The sequence below is a fragment of the Melanerpes formicivorus genome, unplaced genomic scaffold (genome assembly GCF_026170545.1).
Source record: "Melanerpes formicivorus ecotype bairdi unplaced genomic scaffold, bMelFor1.0.p_v2 SCAF_7, whole genome shotgun sequence".
NCBI classification, from domain to species: domain Eukaryota; kingdom Metazoa; phylum Chordata; class Aves; order Piciformes; family Picidae; genus Melanerpes; species Melanerpes formicivorus.
The window spans coordinates 3,193,125-3,213,565 of record NW_027142359.1 but is presented as its reverse complement, the minus strand read 5'-3'; the positions used below and the strand labels follow the sequence as shown (position 1 = coordinate 3,213,565).

At 49.8% G+C, this 20,441-nt stretch overlaps 1 protein-coding gene across 1 annotated transcript in view; it reads left to right on the top strand.

Moving 5' to 3' along the window:
- The first annotated feature begins 1,422 nt into the window (after positions 1 to 1,422).
- The window catches only part of PLPP3 (phospholipid phosphatase 3), a 65,352-nt gene continuing 46,333 nt past the window's right edge, over positions 1,423 to 20,441 (top strand). The window contains exon 1 of the mRNA XM_068140675.1: positions 1,423 to 2,219. Within this exon, the coding sequence (XP_067996776.1) occupies positions 2,081 to 2,219 (139 nt within the window). The 5' untranslated portion in view covers positions 1,423 to 2,080. The remainder of the gene's footprint in view (positions 2,220 to 20,441) is intronic.

Genomic DNA, 20,441 nt, shown 5'->3' with positions numbered 1-20,441 from the left:
GGTGGGTGACCAGAACCATAGGGCAGCATTTTGGGCCAAAACTGATGATTTTGTGCTCAGTGCCACAGGGCAATGGCAGGAAAAAGAGAGCTCACAAGTTAAGGTGGGAGATGGCACCTGAGTGTGTGTTACTGAGATCTAATGAAAAAATTGGTGGAAAGTCCAAGGTCTGTTTTCCCCTTTCTTTTGTACACCACACATATAAAAGTAAAATATGCAAACAACAGTCACTCTGCTTTCTTCCTCCCAGGTTGGCCCCAATATGCCCAGGTATGTGTCTAAACAGATTCCAGGAGAACCTGCCCTTGCCAAGGCGGAATCTCTAGTGCTTGGGTTATAGTCTGCAGCTCCACGAGAAACAGCAGGGAAGTGTATCCTTGCTGGGGTGTGTGCATGTGTCCTACCTGTCCTCCCTCCATGCCCATCCTCCTCTGCAGGCAGGGAAACACCAGGGACCCAGCAACATGAGTGCCTCAGCACAGAATCTGGCCTGGTGGTGGTTTGCCAGCACACAGACGGAAGGCTGAGGTCAGATACAAGACCAAAAAAGAGAAGCAAAGTGGTTAGATGCTGTCCTGAGCAGTTTCCTTTGGCACCACACACGCTTCCCACCACCTGCACCCTGGCTGCCCTGCTCAGAGCTGCTAGCATCACCATCCCACCAGCCTGGGTTCCTGGGAAACCTTTTGTTTAATTCCTTGGTGACCTTTAATCAGACCAAAGGAGCGATTAACCAACATAATAATCCCTCCGCCAACTCCAAACGCTTTTGTTACGCTCACTTTACGAAGGTGGCATTGCTGGGGCAGGAGGGCAAAGCTGCTACAGTTTGGCGGGTGGGTGGCACGGACATAGAGCAAGCAGGGCAGGGTCCAGTCCTGCCTTGGTGGCCCCACTGGGGTCTGTGGGTACCATGCACGCTGCGTCCCCTCAAAAAGGATATGTTTCAGCCCATGGAGCAGAGCTGGAGGGCTGCAAGAAAAAGAAAAGAAAAACAAACAGAGAAAAACCCACCCAAAAAAACCAGGAGAAAATATTTTAAAAGTTATTTGTTGCTGGTTTTTTTTTTCCTCTTTCACACCGTTAGCACCTCTCCGGCGTCTTCCAGCCTGGTTGTTTTCGTTCCCCCTCCCTTTTGCATTGCGCTCCTCATCTGCTTCGTGAACGCTAGAGGCTCTCTCCTCCGCCTCCTCCTCCTCCTCCGCCTTCTCCTCCTCCTGGGCTGCGAAAAACTTTTAGTTCCTGACTTTTTTTTTTTTTTTTTTTTTTTTAAACTTCCCTCAGGAAAAAAATGTGGAGTTAATTATCTATGTAAAATGTCAGATGCAGGAAAGGGGCTGTGCTTACTTGGATATCCCATCCGAGGCGAAGTGACCGATTTTTTTTTTCCTCCCCCCTTTCTTTTTTTTTTTTTTTTTTTTTTTTTTTTTTTCCTAAGGGGTGGAAAGGGCCTCGCGAAATAAAAGTGCAGAAACAAGCCGGTGGCTCCCAGAGCGGCCGGGGCGGGCTCGGCGGGAGCCCCCAACGCAGAGCAGCGCAGCGCAGCGCGGAACCCAGCACCGAACCCACCGCGGATCCCACCTGCCTCCGGGAGTCAGCATCGCCCCGGCTCCTCGCTCCGCACCTTTTCCCCCCCCACCGCGTACTGAGATCTCGATACTTATAGACCTATATTTTTTATTATTGTTATTTTGATTATTTTTTTTTTTAATCCCTTCCCCCGACTTTTCCTCCAGGACTTTTTTTTCCACCGCCTTGGGACACCCGCAAACTTCTCCCTCGCTCCCCCCTTCCCTCCCGCCCCTCCTTTGCTGGTGGTTTTGTGCTTGTTTTGGTTTGGGTTTTGCTGCTTTTTTTTTTTTTTCCTTTTTTTTTTTTTTTCCTCCCCTCCTCTGGAAGACCCGCCTGTTTTTTCGCCTCCCGTGCCCCACCGGAGAGGCCGGGAGCGGCTCCGGCAGCACCTCCCCGGCGCACCGCGTGTGTGAGCCCGGCGGCTCGGCTCGTCCCGTCCCGGCTCGGCTCGGTTCAGCGCGGCCCGGCTCGGCACGGCACGGCACGGCTCGGGCGCTCGCCCCCGATAATGCAGAGCTACAAGTACGATAAGGCGATCCCGCCGGAGAGCAAGAATGGGGGCAGCCCGGCGCTGAACAACAACCCGGCCAAGAGCAGCAGCAAGAAAGCCCTGCTCATCTGCCTCGACTTCCTCTGCCTCGTCATGGGTGAGCTCCGCGACCCTCCGCGCATACCCCTCGGCGCCCCCGGCCCCCGGGCTCCAACTTTGGGAAAGTTTGGTGGAGGCAGGGAGGGCGAACGGGTAGAACTCGGCCGTGTCCCGGCCGCGCCGTTTCCCCAAACAAAAGCGGGGCGCGGAGCGGGGCCGCCGGCCGAGGCGAGCCGGGGAGTGGGGAGCGAGTCCCGCCGGGGTCACGCAGCCCTTTCGGGGAAGGAGCGGGGACGCCTGCCCGCCAGCGGAGTTCGGCACAGCACACCCCTCACCCCTCGATTCACCGATTAGTAGTAGTTTTGTTTTACGTGTTTATCGCTTTCCGGCATTGCCACGGCCTGACCCGGCTGTGGTGGTGTGGTTGGGGGCACACACGCACACACACAGAGCCCGTCCGCCGTCGGGACGCAGGGGGCACTGTGGGCTCGGGGATGCGCCCCCGGAGGTGCCCCCTTCCCCGGGCCGGGCCCCGCACCCCGCCGGCCGGCCAGCCAGCCAGCCAGCCAGCCAGCCAGCCAGCCAGCGCTAGCTCCAGGTGGAGGTAGTGCTCTACGGCTGCAGCCAGCAGCCAGTTGGGCGCCCTGAGATGTCTGCTCCTCAGGGAAAAGTGATAAAACAGCCACCCCTCTTACTTTGCTCAGGGGTCTCCTTTATCTGTCTGTCTGCCTGTCTGCCCTTCTCCGCTTCTTGCACCCAGCGCAGGCATCTCGCTTCAGCTCCCTCCGTTCAAAGCTCGCTTTGAAGTGCTCCGTAGGCATCTCCCTAGTCACTGGCAGAAGTCTTGGGTTTGCTGGCCCGTCGGGGCTGTTGGAAATGCTATTATGGCATGTAAGGAAACTTGTCAACAGCCTGTCTCCGAAAGCTTTTTCGCATGCCAAAACATCAACCGTCCTATTGTGGCTGCGATGCTGAATATTTTAATTGACACGACACACGGGCAGGGGAAATCAACTGCCTTCCAACAAAGAGATTAATAACGCTACAGCACGTGAGTTTAATACTCCAGACACCACAGCCTTTAAAACAATTGTTTCTGCCTAGCCCCCCCCCCCCCCTTTATTTTTTTAAGGACTGTCAGTTTGATTTTATTTTAATTTTTATTATTTTAAATGTAGTTTGTTGATCATCTGGTGTCTATTACGAGGCACTAATCCGTTAAGAAGGAGAGGCATGGTTTTTTCTTGCTATTCCCCCAAGAATAAAGGCCAGCACAGAAAGCTTCATCCTCTGGTATCTGGGGGGGGGGGGGCGGGGGGATGCTTGATATTCCCGTGTATGAAACTAGGAAAAGGAGAAACACGACCTGCTTGACTTACCTCACTTAGTTAAACCCAGAAAGTTGGATTCCTAGTAGAAACAACTCCTAGGAGTTGTAAACTTTTTGTATTTACACAAGTTTTCTTAACTTCAGGCGTTCCCTGGCCGTCAGTAAGTGTTTTGTTTTTCTTTTGCCTGGCTAAAGAGGTTTTCTTCCCCTTCTCTGGGCCTAGGGGTCCTAAATGAAAAAGGCAATTAGGTGACATGTGGTGTTCCACTTGTGATAGTTTGGGTAAACAGAACTTAGCAAGCATCACTAGAAGGTATTGTTAGCTGGGAGTAACGTGAGCCAGCAGAGAGCTGTGATTGTTGCTTTGTTCCATGTTACTACAGGTGGAAATCAGAAAGTAAACACCAGAGTTGTGGAGGTTTTGGTCATCTTTTTTTTTGTTGTTGTTGTTTTGTGGTGTTGGGTGCTTGTTATTGGTTTTTGTTTGGGAGCTTTTGTTTGTATGGGTTTTGTTTGTTTGTCTTTTAACTATCAGGATCGTTTAAAAGCAAGATCCTGAATTCAACAGCTGAAGGACAGTTTAGATCTAGCTCATCCCCAGCAGGCAAAGAACATGGGTGGGACATGGTGGAGAAGGTGATGAGGGCCTGGAGAATAAATTTTAAGAGCAACTGAAAAAGCTTGGATTACTTAGATTGAAAAAGAGGAGGCTGAGGGGAGATCTCATTGCTGTCTAGAACTACCTGAAAGGATATTGTGGAGAGGCTGGTGCTGGTCTTTTCTCACAGGTAATTAGTGATAGAACAAGAGGGAACCAGCCCCAAGCTGTGACTGGGTAGGTTTAGACTGGACATTAAGAAAATTGTTTTCAGAGCAAGAGTGGTCAGGGATTGGAATGTGCTGCCCAGGGAGGTGGTGGAGTCCCTAAGCCTGGATGTGTTTAAAGGCGGTTTGGATGTGGTGCCCGGGGACCTGGTTTGGGGGTGAACCTTGTAGAATAGGGTTCTGGGTTGGACTTGGTGATCCTGAAGGTCTTTTGTCAACCTGGATGTTTCTGTGATAGGATGGATTCCCTGTGCTGCGTGCTTGGGGATGGGCTTTTTTCCAACGTATTTTTTCAAATACAACCAGACCTGCTGGTGGATGACTGGGCAGGAGGTGCTGTGCAAGCCAGCTGCCCCACTCACAGGAGGCTTGGCTTGCTCTTCTTGTTGCCTTTCGCTAGGGAGAACTATGAGCTTATAGTTTCCAAGCACCTGATCCCTATTTTCATCCTTCCAGAGCTTGTAAAAAACACTCCCAACACTTTGAAGGTGTGTGTGTGTGGGGGGTGTCTAAAAAGGTGCTGTAACTGAAGCCTGTAAGAGAAAGTTGGACAGATACAACTTGATGGCTGTTGACACATTCAGTAAAAAAGAAAAAAGTCCTGAGTCCTATGGAAGACAGCCAGAAGCAGAATGGGGTGAGATGATAGTTTCACTGTAGAGGGACTCGCTAGAGGTCTTCTAGTGGTGCATGGAGGTACATGGCCAGTAGCTTCCAGTACGGTTAAAACTGACTTACATCTCTGGAGTGGGTGTCCAAAGACATCCAGAGCAGCAGAAGGCTTCCTCTCATTCGAGGACCACTTTTTTTGGGGAGTATTAAAACCGGTCCTTTGACTTGCAGAGGTCTGCGACGGCCACGTTGGCCTCTGCTGCAGGTACTGCCCTAATTCTGGGCTGAATTGGGATTTTAGGGGAGGAAAATGAAAAGGGAAAAAATACGGATTGAATGGCTTCTCCGAAATGACACAACCTCAGCTCTGTGTGAGGTGGTAGATGTGTACAAACCCTTCTTTGTTTACATACAAATTTAAACAAATTGCTCAGAAGACAATTATCCTAAACATCTAAGAGTCAGAATAAGGAAGGCAGAGCTATGAGGAGCTTTTCCTGGAGCTTTCACATGCGGGGTGAGTCGTTGAGAAGATCCACTTCTGTCTTTCGTCCTTAAGTACAACGGATTACCTTGATAGTAGAGAGATTTGTATCTTTGCTCCTTGAGGACCTTCAAGCCGTTTGCAGAAGTGCCTGGCTGGTGGAGTAGGTCGGATGGAGATCCCCCCCGCTGAACCCCAACTCCCTCATTTCTCCTGCATTTCCAACTTGTGTTGGGGCTGGCAGGGAGCTGAATATTTTGGAATGTCCCACTCCTCTAATGAGTGCACTTGGCACTGGCAAATCTCTGGTTTCTTGCATGAACAAAAGGTTTCATTACCGACACTGTGAACTTCCCAGAAACTTCATGTCGGTGCTTAACTCTGTGAAAGAGGCAGAAAAGAACTGAGTGTGCATTTATTTAAAGCAGGTCATCTGAGGGGGTGGGGAAAATAACTTTCTCCATCTGCTTCCTCCTCTCAGGAGGGTTCTGTTTAGAGAATTAGGAGATGCTTCCTGAAATTGTTAGGGCCTACAGGCTTGATTGGTAGGGTGGAAGAGTCCCTGCTGCCCCATCCCTGTCTAGCTGGTGACAAGACATCTGAAAATGTGATTGAGGAGCTGAGCTGGGGGAGGTGAAGTTGGCTTCACAGTGTCTTTGCATTGTGGAGCTGTGTGGAAGCTCTACAAGCAGTAAAGTAAGAGATGTGATGGGAGGACCTCCCCCCACCTTCATCTAATCATCCTCAGCCCAGTCACAGCTCCATTCTTATTCCAGGAGCACCTTGTACCTGCTGTCTTGAGCAGAGAGTTGTTTACTGGTGGGGGCTGGTGTGACCTGGTGTCACTGGCTGGGGCAGGTCCCATGGGGCAGCTTTCCTTGTTGCTGGGGGGGGCGGGGGTGTTGCTGTCCAGGTACACCTCTGTGTAGTGCTGCTGCAACTAGCCACCACTTTTCTGCAGGAGACGTGGGCCAGGTGGGAAAAGCCTCCTGCACTGACCCTGAAGATGGGATGGTTTGGTGCCTGGCTCCACAGATGTAGCACCTAGACTTAAGCACAGTCCTCTCAGACCTGCTTTTTCTTCCCTTGGAAGGGACTCCTTGTGCTCAGCAAGCCCTGAGCGGCCACCTGCCTTCAGAAGAGGGGAAGGCTGTGTCAGCAAGGGTGATAGGGCAGATGAGGGTCTTCAGTAGTTTGTATTTGTGCAGCTTGTGCAGGTAGAACAGCTTCCAGAAAGTCCTTTTCATGCTGTAAAGTGGAGGGGTTTCACCTGTGGCCTAGGCTGGTGGAAATTTGGTTTATGGGAGCATATGTTTCAGGCTGTCAAGATGTGAACTGCACCTAATTTGCTGCCCTTTCTTATTTTCTGTCTCTAATTTAATTTTCCCTCTCCTGTCAATCCTGATTAGTCTGCACAACAAGTTTTACTGCCTGTGGGAGGTTTGGAAGCAACAGATGGATGGGGCCTCTTACAACCTTGCTATCTCTGCAGCCTGCTCACCAATTTGACATCTCCTCTTCTGGAGGGAGCTCGATGCTGAAATGAACTTTGAAAGTAAATATTTGCACTAGCAGGACCTTGACATGTTTATGTAAGTGGGGACATAATCTTGTAATTTGGGCTAACAGTTTAGATTACTCTTAACTTTCCTCTTCTGGATAGCAAATTGTGTCGTCATCCAGCTTACAGAAACAGCAACACACAAAAAAAGGATTTGAGCTCTACTGGTGTCTGTGCTCCCTGTCATGAAAATTGGCCCAAACAGGGCTGGGATTGTCATTTAAGTGCAAAGAGTGGGAGGAATTAAAGATGAGGGATGAGGTTAGAGTCATTTGGATGCCATGAAGTTGAATTTGATGAGCTAAGCAACTTGACTGTGTTTGTTGGGGGTTTTTTTGTGTTTGGATTTTCTTTCATTTTTAAGACTACCCTGCCATGCAAAGCTCACTTGTCATAGAGGTACCACCTTTCTGCATGCTGCTGAGCCAACTGTTTGCTTTCAGCAAAGGATCTGACTGCACTAAAGCAACCAGGCAGTCCCAACACCTTGCTGTTGTCTTCTCCGTGCTGCGTCGTCTTCATGTTGGGGAGGAGGACTGAGTCCATACCACACATGAGAAGCTGTGTGGGTGGAGAGCTGTCATCATGTTATGAGCATCCCTAGATGGGGTTTGGTTGTTAATGTTTATGTATCACTTATTTTAATACCTGTAGGATCTCTTGGCAGCAGCGAGCTCCCTATGAGGCAGCAGGGTCTGTCTTGGGGATGGCTGGCCTGGAAATAGTTTAGCAAAGGCAGGTTTGCAGAGGTGGTGGCAGCTTGGCATGGGGTTGGGTGGTTGTGCTCCAGCATAATCTGGGACTAAAGGAGCTTTTTTGAGCCTTGATAAGCTTCTTATTAAACTAACAGTCTCTAAGCATGATACCCATCTGGAGTTTCACTCTTCTCTTGAGAGGCCAAAGGAGCCAAAGATGTCTGGAAGAAAAGACAGGAGAGAGAGATATTTTTGAGGCATTTAGAATCATAGAATTGTTAGGGTTGGAAGGGACCTCAAAGATCCTGTAGTTCCAACCCCCCTGCCATGGGCAGGGACACCTCACACTACAGCAGGTTGCTCACAGCCACATCCAGCCTGGCCTTCAAAACCTCCAGGGATGAGGCTTCTACCACCTCTTGGGCAACCTGTGCCAGTGTCTCACCACCCTCATGGGGAAGAACTTCTTCCTAACATCCAATCTGAATCTACCCACTTCCAGTCTGTTCAAGTTTTGCTCCATTCCCCCCAGTCCTATCACTCCCTGACATCCTACAAAGTCCCTCCCCACCTTTCTTGTAGCTCCCTTCAGATACTGGAAGGCCACAATAAGGTCTCCTTGGAGCCTTCTCTTCTCCTGACTGAACAGCCATAACTCTATTAGTCTGTCCTCATAGCAGAGGTTCTCCAGCCCTCTGATCCTCCTCGTGGCCCTTCTCTGGACACGTTCCATCACCTTCAGATCCTTCCTGTAATAGAGGCTCCAGAACTGGACACAGTACTCCAGGTGGGGTCTCAGCAGAGCAGAGGGGGAGAATCACCTCCCTCGACCTGCTGGCCACACTTCTCTTGATGCAGCCCAGGATCTGGTTGGTTTTCTGGGCTGCAGGTGCACACTGCTGGCTCATGTTGAGCTTCTCACCGCCCCCCCCCCCCCCCCCCCCCCCCCCCGAACCCCAAGTCCTTTTCTTCAGGGCTGCTTTCAAGCCAGTCCTTTTAAAATACAATTTTTCTGGCTTTATGAAAACTAGGAGGGAAAAAAACCAAACAACTATCAAGAGCAGATCATTAGTGACAATTAGTCTGGAGGTGTTAATTGCAGAACAAGGAAATGGTGTACCTATGGCAGGCTGAGTCCTCAGGGGGGTATAAACCTCCTGCCTTTCTCCAGCCCATGGAATTTGGCCAGCCTGAAGATGTGTCTCCAGGAAAGCAGAATTCCATGAGGTGCTTCATGGCCAGAAGTGCTTTGAATCCTGTGTACCTGCTGCTGAGACAGGCAGGAGGTGGGATCACAATTACAGTAGATGACACTTTTTCTCTTCTTCTTTTTTTTTTAATTATCTGTTTGTAGTGAGCACAGAAGAGAACATAAACATTGCTGCCAGATCAAACAGCTTATTTTTATACCCTTTTAAATCTCCATTTGGTATGCATGCCTTTCTTAGGCTGCTTTGGTCTCAACTTTGTTTGTCTAGGTGCAGGCTGCTGGTACATCCTCCAGATGCATGGTGCCTCCTGTGTGCTGCCTGGAGATGGTTTGCATACCACAGCTGGGGAACCTGCGCCGCACGGGCGCAGCCTTGCAAACCCAAGCTCTTCTTTAGGACCTGCTTGGGAGATGGGAAGGGAGTTTGCATGCCTCCCTCTCTGCCTGAAAGGGCTTAAAAAAGAGGAGAGGGCAAAGCCTGAGCCCTGCTGCGTAGCTTGTTCTGGTGGAGCAGACTCCATCCTCTGTTTCATTAGTACAATGCTCCTGCTTCATCCATGGTAATCCAGAAGGGACCCTTGTGGTTGCCCGGTCTGCCTGTGCCTTGAACAAGGGCATGTCTGTTGTAGGCAGCATGAGGGGAAAGGCAGCAGCCTTTAAACCTTCCTCTCCCAGCTTCTCCTAGCTCTGTGCATCCCTGGGGTGGGGGTCAGCAAGGAAAATCCCCTTCCCCAGATGCAGCATTCTCTCCTGCGCCACTGGATGCCAGTTGAGGGGTGGGGTTAGTTCAAGTGCTATCATATTACTGATTATTTTTGTTCTGGCTTCTGCAGTTGTGTTGTGGTTCTTGGGGTTGATTTTTGGTAAGTTAGATATCACAGAATAAAGGGGACCTCTGCAGGTCATCCAGTCCAACCCCTCTGGCAGAGGCGGATCACCTAGAGTAGGTCACACAACATGGTGTCCAGGTGGGTTTTGAATGTCTCCAGAGAAGGAGACTCCACCACCTCTCTGGGCAGCCTGTTCCAGGGCTCTGCCACCTCTCAAACATAAGGAAAAAAAGTCTTTGCTTTATGTGGAACCTCCTGTGTTCCAGTTATTGCCTCTTGTCCTGTCACTGGACACCACTGAGGAGGGTCTGGCTCCATACTTAAAGCCAAAAAAAAAAAAAAACACCTTGGAAATGAGTCAGGTGAATAGCAAAACCTCAAAAAAGAGGTGCATTAAAGCAATTCAGTATTTATTCTGCAACTGTAAAATCCAAGGTCCACTTTCTGCCTGTGCTTTAGTACGACTGTTTTTCACTGCCTGGTGTGGCAGAGCTGTGGGACCTCTGGTACGGCAGAAGCTAAAGCAGCCTCTGAGCTTCCCCCTGTGCTAAGATGGTGCTTCAGGCTAAAACCACTGCATGTGAAGGGGTCCTGCCTGCACCCAGCCTGTGGTCTGGCTTTGCAGATACCTTGGCTGGTGGAGTTCTCACCAAAAGCTGGGAAGAGGCTGTCCTGTCTGTCTCATCTCCTTGTTGGATCAGTGTAGCCCCATCCTCAGAAGGGTGTTTGTATCCCTTTCAACACCACCCCATCTGTCCCCATTTTGTGCTCTCCTATGACATCTGCCTTGGAGAATCATAGGATGTTAGGGGCTGGAAGGGACCTCTAAAACTCATCCAGTCCAACCCCCCTGCCATAGCAGGATCACCTAGACCAGATCACACTGGAACACATCCAGGCAGGTCTTGAATATCTCCAGAGAGGGAGACTCCACAACCCCCCGGGGCAGCTTGTTCCAGAAGCACTACCTGCTCCACAATTTTAGGAGGTGGAAAGTCCCTTAGCTCAGATCAGGTGTCTGCATAGAGAGTTGTGTTGGAGCAGCTGTTGGGAACATAGGCTCAAGAATCCCTTCTTGCCTTTCAGCTGCACGCGATGGCTTAGCTGTCACAGTCGGATCACCAGCAGCAGAAGCTGCTTCTCAAGTTAGGTCTGAGGAGGCAGAATGTCACCAATTTGAATTTGAGGAGCCTCCCTACAGCTTTTGACAGAAGCCACTGGAAAACTTCCCTTTTAAGCATAAAGTTCATGACCAAGGCAATGTATTAACAAGGTGGAAAATGAGGTTTGTCCTGGTGGCTAAGTATCAGAAATCCCTATAAGCTCCATCCTTTCAAGCTGGTCACGTCAGTGGGCTTGTTTTTCACATGGGCTGGATGATTTGAAGACAAGAGGGCTGAAAACTGACTCCCTGCATCAAGGAAATGTTATAAGGAGAACATGTAATTTAACTCCAGGGCTTCTGATGCTCTGCAAGTGCCTGCACTCTTTGTGCCCTGTGTTGTGGTTCCAGTGTTGCCCGTAGCTCACACCCTTAGCTGAGCTTGTCTTATCTCAGCACATGGTGCCCTCAGTCAGGAGCTACAGGGCTTAGGCTGGGGCTGCCAGCCAAAGCTGAGATGAAGCTGCAGTTGGTCTGACAAAGCTGGTGATGCTCAGTGGAGAGCTTTCATAACGGACGCTCAGCAGGAAGCTTTCATAAGTTTTTAGTACTTTCCTATGATTTTTTTTTGCCTGTTGCCCCAAAAGACATGAAAGATGTGTTGACCACAGCATAGAAGAGCTTGGGAGATCCCTCTAGCCTTTCTGGTTCATAGAATGGTTTAGACTGGAAGAGACCATCTAGTTCCAGCTTCCCTGTCATGGGCAGGGATGCCTACCACTAGCCCACGTTGCTCAAGACCTCATCCAACCTGGCTTTGAACTCCTTCTGGGAGGGGGCATCCATGACCTTTGTGGGCAACTAATACACCACTTGATGCAGCCTACAGTGCCTGAGAGACACAGCAAACTGAGGCTGGATTGGCATTGCTGGGCTAACCCAGACCTTGCCCTGAATGAACGCTGAAGGTAGCTGTGGCACAGAGGTGTCCCTCAGTGCTTTGGGAGTTCACAGGTGGCAGGTTATACTCATGGAATCATAGAATCAGCAAGGTTGGAAAAGACCTCAGAGATCATCAAGTCCAACTTATTACCTAATACCTCATGACAGCTAAACCATGGCTCCAAGTGTCACATCCAATCCCCTCTTGAATACCTCCAGGGATGGTGACTCCACCACCTCCCTGGGCAGCACATTCCAATGGCCAATTACTCTCTCTGTGAAGAACTTTCTCCTCACCTCCAGCCTAAACTTCCCCTGGCACAGCTTGACACTGTGTTCTCTTGTTCTGTTGCTGGTTGCCTGGGAGAAGAGACCAACCCCCACCTGTCTACAGCCTCCTTTCAGGCAGTTGTAGAGAGCAATAAGGTCTCTCCTGAGCCTCCTCCAGGCTAAACAACCCCAGCTCCCTCAGCCTCTCCCCATAGGGCTTGTGCTTGGAGCCACTTCACTTTTGCTGGCTGGAGGAGCTGAGAGCAGTGTGGTTCTTCCTTCGTGGGTTTAAACAGGAGAAGTGAAAGTCACTGGTTAGTGGTTTTGGGCAGTCATCCCTCTTGAACCAAACGATGCTCCCTTGGAGAGCTCTCTCCTCCCAGAGCAGGGTCAGGCTTATAGCCTGGTGCTGCGCAAAGAAAGCCACAAGCTGCACAGCATCTTGCTTGGCTTTACTGCCAGTCAGTGAGATCTTGGAACCATTTTGGAACATTTTTATAGCAGTGCCCTCGTGTCTGATTGTGCATGGTCTGGAGACTGCCTGCAGAAATTCTCAGCATGGCTGTTAGCGTTAAATGGCCCAGGTGGCCAAGAAGGCCAATGGCATCCTGGCCAGTGTCAGGACTAGTGTGGCCAGCAGGAGCAGGAAAGTCATCCTGCCCTGTACTCAGCACTGTTTAGGCCACACCTTGAGTTCTGTGTCCAGTTCTGGGTCCCTCCATTCAATAAAGATGTTGAGATGCTGCAATGTATCCAGAGAAAGGCAACAAAGCTGGGGAGGGGCCTGGGGCACAGCCCTGTGAGGAGAGGCTGAGGGAGCTGGGGGTGTTTATTCTGAAGAGGAGGAGGCTCAGGAGAGACCTTATTGCTGTCTACAACTACCTGAAAGGAGGTTGTAGCCAGGTGGGGGTTGGTCTCTTCTGCCAGGCAACCAGCACCAGAACAAGAGGACACAGTCTCAAGCTGGACCAGATCAGGTTTAGTCTGGATGTTAGGAAGAAATTCTTCCCAGAAAGAGAGATTGGCCATTGGAATGTGCTGCCCAGGGAGGTGGTGGAGTCACCATCCCTGGAAGTGTTTAAAAAGAGACTGGATGAGGCACTTAGTGCCATGGTTTAGTTGATTAGATGGTGCTGGGTGGTAGGCTGGACTTGATCTCTGAGGTCTTTTCCAACCTGATTACTAATTCAGCAGGTACTCATGTAAAGCTGAGACATAATGTGCCTCAAAATGTTCAGCTACTGAATTTGAAAGCCAGTGTGCCAGAAATGGTCTGGCCTTCCTGCCTTCTTGATGCTCAGCAAGTTAGCTATGATCTCTGGTTTTGGGGTGGTGTGATGGGGTTTTCTTTAGGGCTGGCTGGAGTGTGCAGCCCAGCCCTGGTTGTCATTCCCACCAGTGCTGACAGCAAAGTCTTTGCTTGGGTCTTCATAGGGGTGCAGTGGCCATGGCAACCAGGCTTGCTCCCCAAGCATCCTGAGGACTTCCAAGGCTTTTCTGCAAAGCCCTCTGCTCTTTAAAGGAGTTAGTTTCCAAAGGAAGAGTTGCAAATAGCATGGCAAAACGCTGGGAAGCAGGTGTGCTCATTGTATGCTGGATCCATTCATGCTCTGAATGATGTTCAGGGCATAATTTTGGATGGATGGTGAGCTGATGGCAGGCAGCAAAACTCCTTTGAAGTTGATAGTTGTGAATGGTTTGGTGTTAGCAGGCTTCTGAAGCTGCTCTTTGATCACTCATCAGATGACTCCTTTGGGGGAGCCTCTTCTCCCTCCAGTTGCTGGGTTGCAGCCTGGCTGAAGCCCCAGCGAAGTCTAGTGCCAGGGTTTGAGCCCTTTTGCCCTTGGTTCTGCTCAGGCATGTCACATAGGAGGTTTGTGCCTCTGGGAATTTCTAATCTGAGGAGACAGCGTGCAGGAGTGTCGCCTTCATGTGTGGGTGGGGAGCTGGAGCCTGGTGAGGGCAAGGGCATGCTTTGAAGACAGCATTTCTAGTGCCCAGTGGAGCTATCAAAGCTCCTGAGGTACCTCATAATTCCTAGGAACTTCAGTGAAGCTGCAAACTTCAGTGCTTCTGCCAGTCATGCCAGGCCATCGCCAGCCTCCAGAGAGACCTTTTGAAATTGGATCCTCAGTGACATGCAATCATGGAGGAAGTCTGCATCCCTCAGGGCTTGGCCCAAAGTGTGTCCCTAGGTCATGTGTACACCTGTCCTAGAGCTTCCCACGTGGATGCTTGGAAGAGCTTCCCAAGGTGGCTGTGTTCCCATGCTTCTGTGTTCTGCAAAAAAGCAAACCCACATTGCAATACCCTCTGCAGGGGAAGCTGGCTTGTCTGTACCCAGAGTTAGGGCTGAAGTTGTTCTGGTTAGGGATATGGGGAGACAGGTGCATAGAATCATAGAATGGGCTGGGCTGGAAGGGACCTCCAGAGATCATCCAGTCTGACCTCCCCACAGTCAGCAGGGACATCCCCAACTAGATCAGGCTGCCCAGGGCCTTGTCCAGCCTCACCTTGAATATCTTCAAGGCTGGGGCCTCAATCACCTCTCTGGGCAACCTGTTCCAGTGTTCTACTACCCTCATAGTAAAGAACTTCTTTCTGATATCCAGTCTAAATCTGCTCTTCTAGTTTGAAGCCATTGCCTCTTGTCCTGTTACTGCAGTCTTTTGCAAACAGTCTCTCTCCATCCTTCTTGTGGCCCTCTTCAGGTACTGGCAGGCTGCTATTAGGTTTGCCTGGAGCCTCCTCTTCTCCAGGAGCTTCTCAGCTCCACCCACAGCTCCCTCAGCCTGTCCTTATAGCAGAGGTGCTCCATAACCCCCTGATAATTTTTGTGGCCCTCCTCTGGACACTTTCCATCAGGTCCATGTCCTTCCTATATTGAGGGCTCCAGCCACCTGCCTCTGCATCTAAGATACATCATCAGCTGCAGCATGTAATACAAATGGCTCATTCTCAAAGGAAAGGCTTGAAGGGGGCTCTAACCTCTTCATATCTACCAAGCTAAGAAAAAAATCTCTTTGCTGCATGGCCACAAGAGTTTATATCTTCAGTAGAGCTCTTGGGTTTGTGCATTTATGTGTTTTTCTTCTTTACTCATATCAAAATTTGTAGCTTTGGTGACCATCTCATCAAGTAATGCTGTTTTTTTTTTCCCTCCATAACCTGGGATACTTTGTGTTTTTTAAACCTCCTCATTTCTTGACCATCCCTGCAGCTTTAGCATGCAGCTGTCATTCTGCTTGCAGCTCCCACAAAGCAGGGGTAGAAAAACCAAGGTAACAGCAACATTTTGAGTGAAGGGGATGAAATGTGGAATAGGTTCAGCGTATTTCTTTGTCATTGTTGGAGTCCTATTCAGTCTGGGGCTGAATAGGAGGCTGATTAGCATGTGGAAGCATTTCTAAAGCATTGAGCTGGGAGGGCTGGGTGGTTTTTGTTGGATTTTTTTTTTCATGTGTGGGTTTGTTGGGTTTTTTTTGGTTGTGATTTTAGTGTTGTGTTTTTTGGGGGGGGGCTGGGTTGGGTTTTATTCTTCCTTAAAGAAGAAGTTTTGTGGCATGCATTTTTCCTAACTGAGCTGGTATGAATCCTTGTCAAAAGCAAAACCCTGTGGAAAAAAAAAGTCAAACCCTGTTTTGATAAGTTGCTGTGTGCATTGGCACAGAGAAGTGTTTCAGTGCTTAAAGCTCTGCAGGGTGTAGGGGTGTAGCATCTTTTAAACAGCCCAGAGAAGTGGGACAGAGTTTGGAATGCATCATAGAATGGTCCAGGCTGGAAGGGACCTCCAAAGATCATCCAGTCTGACCTCCCTGCAGTCAGCAGGGACATCCCCAACTAGATCAGGTTGCCCCAGGGCCTTGTCCAGCCTCACCTTGAATATCTCCATGGATGGGGCCTCAACCACCTCCCTGTTCCAGTGTTCCACCACCCTCATGATAAAGAACTTGTTCCTGATATCCAATCTAAATCTGCTCTTCTCTAGTTTGAAGCCATTGCCCCTTGTCCTGTCACTGCAGGCTTTTTTAAACAGCCTCTCGCCACCCTTTCTGTTGCCCCTTTCAGGTAGTGGCAGGCTGCTTTTAGACCTCCCTGGAGCCTCTTCTCCAGGCTGAACACCCCCAGCTCCCTCAGCCTGTCCTCGCAACAGAGCTGCTCCAACCCCCTGATCATTTTCCATGGCCCTCCACTGGACCTGCTCCATCAGCTCCATGTCCTTCCTGTATTGAGAGCTCCAGAGCTGCACACAGTACTCCAGGTGAGGTCTCAGCAGAGCAGAGCAAAGTGGCAGAATCACCTCTCTGGATCTGCTGGCAATACATATTTGATGCAGCCCAGGCTGTGATTTGCCTTTTGGGCTGCAAGCTCACACTGCCTGCTCATGTAGATAGTGTTGGGTGATAGGTTGGACTCAATGATCTCAAAGGTCTTTTCCAACCTGGTTAATTCTATTCTATTCATCCATCAGCACCCTCAAGTCCTTTTCCTCAGGGTTGCTTTCTAACACCTCTTCCCCCCAGTCTGTATTGATAGTGAGGATATAACAAGAGGCTGGGCTGTGGGTATAACAAGGGGGGCATCACTTTTGCTGTCACAGAAGCTGTCTGCAAAAGTGGCCATTGCTTTCTGAATGCAGGATTGGGCCCACAGCCTGAAAATCCACCTGCTTAAATAAATGCTCAGCGTTTTGTTTTCACAGGCAAAGATACAACACTGAGCTTGATGGAAAAGCTAACTGTGAATGAAAAACTGCTTTCCCCCAGTGACATTGCTTTAGGTCACAGTATCACAGAGCATTAGAAGTTGGAAGGGACCTCCAGAGATCATTGGAGTCCAATGCCCCTGCTAAAGCAGGATCACTTAGAGTAGTCTGCACAGGAGTTCATCCAGGTGGGTTTTGAAAGTCTCCAGAGTAGGAGACTCCACAACCTTTCTGGGCAGTCTGTTCCAGTGCTCTGTCACCTTCACTCTAAAGAAGTTTCTCCTCATGTTGATTTATACTTTTTTTCCCCCTTTAGTGCAGGGCTGATGTTCTCATTAGTCTCCTGCTTTTCTCCTTGAGTGGTAACTGAGATCATTGCTTGGGTGCTACTTGTGGGTCTTGGGTGAATCTGTCCTAGATCACAGCTCATCAAATCATGGAGTCACAGAATAGTTTCAGTTGGAAGGGACCTTTAAAGGTCATATAGTCCAAACCTCCTGTGACAAGCAGGAGCATTTTCAGCTAGATCAGGTTGCTCAGAGCCCTGTCTGGTCTAACCTGGAATGGTTCCAGGGATGGGGCATTACCATCTCTCTGGGCAACCTGTGCCAGTGTTTCATCACACTCAGTGTAAAAAAAACAAAAGTCTTCCTTAGATCTAGTCTGAATCTCCCCACATTCAATTTCAAACCATCACCCCTTGAGCTGTCACACCAGGTCCTGATAAAAAGGTCATCCCCAGCTTTCTTCTAGGCCTCCTTTAACTACCTGAAGGCCTCAGTAAGCTCTCTTCCATGTGGTGGGAGCATCTCCTGCCCTTTGTGGAACTGTGGGATTCTGGGCTGCTTGCAAACCCCACGGCAGATGTGGGGCCCTGTTGCATGCCAGGGCTGCATGGACATGGCATGCAGAGTGGGCAGTGAAGGAAAATGCTTTAATTTCTGAGTTCAACGAGTGATGGACTTGAAGTTGTGTGGAAAAAGCTCATGGCAGCAGTGGAGTCAAATCCCCTTGGTGATGCATGTATGCAATAGACGCCAGGCCTGAGTTTCCACCATGCCTTGTCTTTAGTTATGCCAGCTTAAGAGGGAAAAGTGGTGCCTCTCCAGCTCACTGCTGTACCTTTCTGTAGGCTATTAAAGGCTGATTAAAGCCATTGTTTAATTAAGGGCAACTCAGCTCCTCCATTCAAAATCCCTGATGAAAGGATTGTTTGAAGTATTTCTGCAATATTTTCTTTTTTTTTTTTTTTCTTTTCCCTCCCTCCCCTTCCTTCTTGAGCATGAAGCAAGCTCCTAGGCACCCTCTGTGCCCCAGCACCGAGGGTTTTGAATTGCTATTACAGGACCACAAACCTGCTGGCAAATCTGGCTGCTACCAAAGGCATCCGAACATTAAAAAGCCTTGCAGAGGGGTGGGAGGGAGTTCAATCTCAGGATACGCTGATTTGGAAAGGGAATCCAAACAAAGAGGCTTTTCAGCACAGGCTGAGGCTTGGCTTCTCTCAAGGGCAGTTTGGGCTTGGGGAAGCATCCGGGAGGAGTGGAGCAGGAGTCCATGAGCTGGATGCCGCACGGTGTAAGGTTTCCCAGCACAGCCTGGTTTTGTGTTACAGGCTGGGGAGCTGGCTCTAAGCTTCTCTCTTTTCTTTTTCTCCTTTTATTTTTTCCTTCTTTTTTTTCTCTCTCTCCTTTTATTTCTGTTGGAAACAAAAAGAAGTTTAGGCTTAGGAAAAACAAAGGTTCCTCCAGGTTTGGCGATGCCTCTTGCTGTCGATGCTGGATGTGGGACCTGTTGATGCCTGTGACCTGGGGAAACTCTTTTCTGGGTCCCACACCAGCCTCACAGGGACATTTTGGTGTGTTCAGAAAGCACAGCCCTCTGACAGGCTTGCTGCAGGCACCCTGTCAGGAGCCTGTGTTGCTGAGGGGACAGGCATGTCATCAAGAAGAGGCTGACTCAGTAAGGAGAAGTGAAGAGAGGTGGATGCTGGAGCACCTTTTCCACTGCGGGAGGGATGCAAAGGGAGGTGTGTGTCCAGTAGGGCTCCTGGTTCCCACAGCATCCCTGGTCTTCGTGGTGAGATCTCTTAAGTGCCACCACGCTCTTGAGAAGAGCCAAGCAGGGAGGAGGTGCTACCAATCATCCCAACCAACCAGTTGGGCTCTTTTTTTATAGGCACCAGATGGTTTTAATAGAGGAAAGCTGAACTTCTTATGACCCTTCCCCACAGACTCTGTTTGTTGTTTTGTAATTGGGGCCAGGACAGAACCATGTCCCAGAACCTGCAGCGAGTATGAGAGCTTGTTGCCTGGTCCTTCTCCCACCCCACCAGGAGTCCCTCCCTGTGACTACCCCCATGCTCCTCTGCCTGCTGTGCCTCCAAAATATCTGGGGGAAGCTGCTGGGCCTGAAAGACTTGAGGCTTTCCACCCATCCCTGGCTGAGGAGATTGGCAAGAGGACAAACTGGAGAAAACTGAAACATCTGAAAGCAAAGCTCGAGGAAGCAATAAAATGTCAGGCCATGTTTTCACTTCTGGTTGATTAAAAATTCTCCTGATAAGCAAGCAAGCTTTCATGGCTGGACAAGACCTGTATCATGTCAAATGCAGTGAAGGGTTTATTAGAAGGATAAAGTGGTGTGAGCATGGGGTTGTGCTCACAGCCCTCCTGCAGCCAAGTTATCCCCCAGGGCTGAAGGTGTTTTGCAGTGGTATGGAAGTAAGAAATGGGACAGAACAGAGAAAAAAGAAGAGTGCTTCTCTTCTGGAAAGAGGCAAATGTATGGAAGTGGGGGGTCTCTGGAGGGGAGAGTGGGAGACACTGGTGTCTGAAAATGTAACACAACCTGTCTGTTTGTGGAAAACTGTATGACAATGGTAAAGGAAGAAGAGTAAAAGCTATCAGCTTACTGCTAATGAAAGTCTCTGGGTGTTGTAGTATCCATACCCCATCCAAACCTGTGATGATTTGAGTGCACAGTTGCCCTGTGGGTGATGCCTTACATCAAACATGACCATTTTTGCAAGTTCCCTCTTCTGGCCCCTGTATCCAGTCTCATTGCTGCCCAGGAGCATCAGGCCTCCAGCAAATCGAATCGCGCCCATCACGTGCCACTTCTTTTGTGGTGGCTTTGTGGACAGGAGGCCACTAAGGTGCTGCAGAATGAGGGGAGGAGAAGTTCAGTGGACTCACCTTGGCCTTTGGAATTCATGAAGTCAAGAAGAATCACAGAACTGCAGAGTTAACCAAATTGGAAAAGAACTTTTGAGATCAAGTCCAACCTATCACCCAACACCATCTAACAACTAAACCATGGCACCAAGTGCCATATCCCATCTCTTCCTAAACACCTCCAGTGATGGTGACTCCACCACCTCCCTGGGCAGCACATTCCAATGGCCAATCTCTCTTTATGGGAAGAACTTCCTCCTCACATCCAGCCTAAACCTCCCCTGGCACAACTTGAGACTGCATCCTCTGATTCTGTCACTGTTCCTTGGGAGAAGAGACCAACCCCCACCTGGCTGCAACCTCTCTTCAGGTAGTTGCAGACGGCAATAAGGTCTCCCCTGAGCCTCCTCTTCTCCAGGCTAAACCACCCCAGAAGGAGGAAATGAGGACTACGTCTCCTGCTCTCCATGGGAAAACCAACAGAGATGGTGAACCAGTGTCCAAGGCAGTGCCAAGATGCTCCACTGGGCCTCTGGTT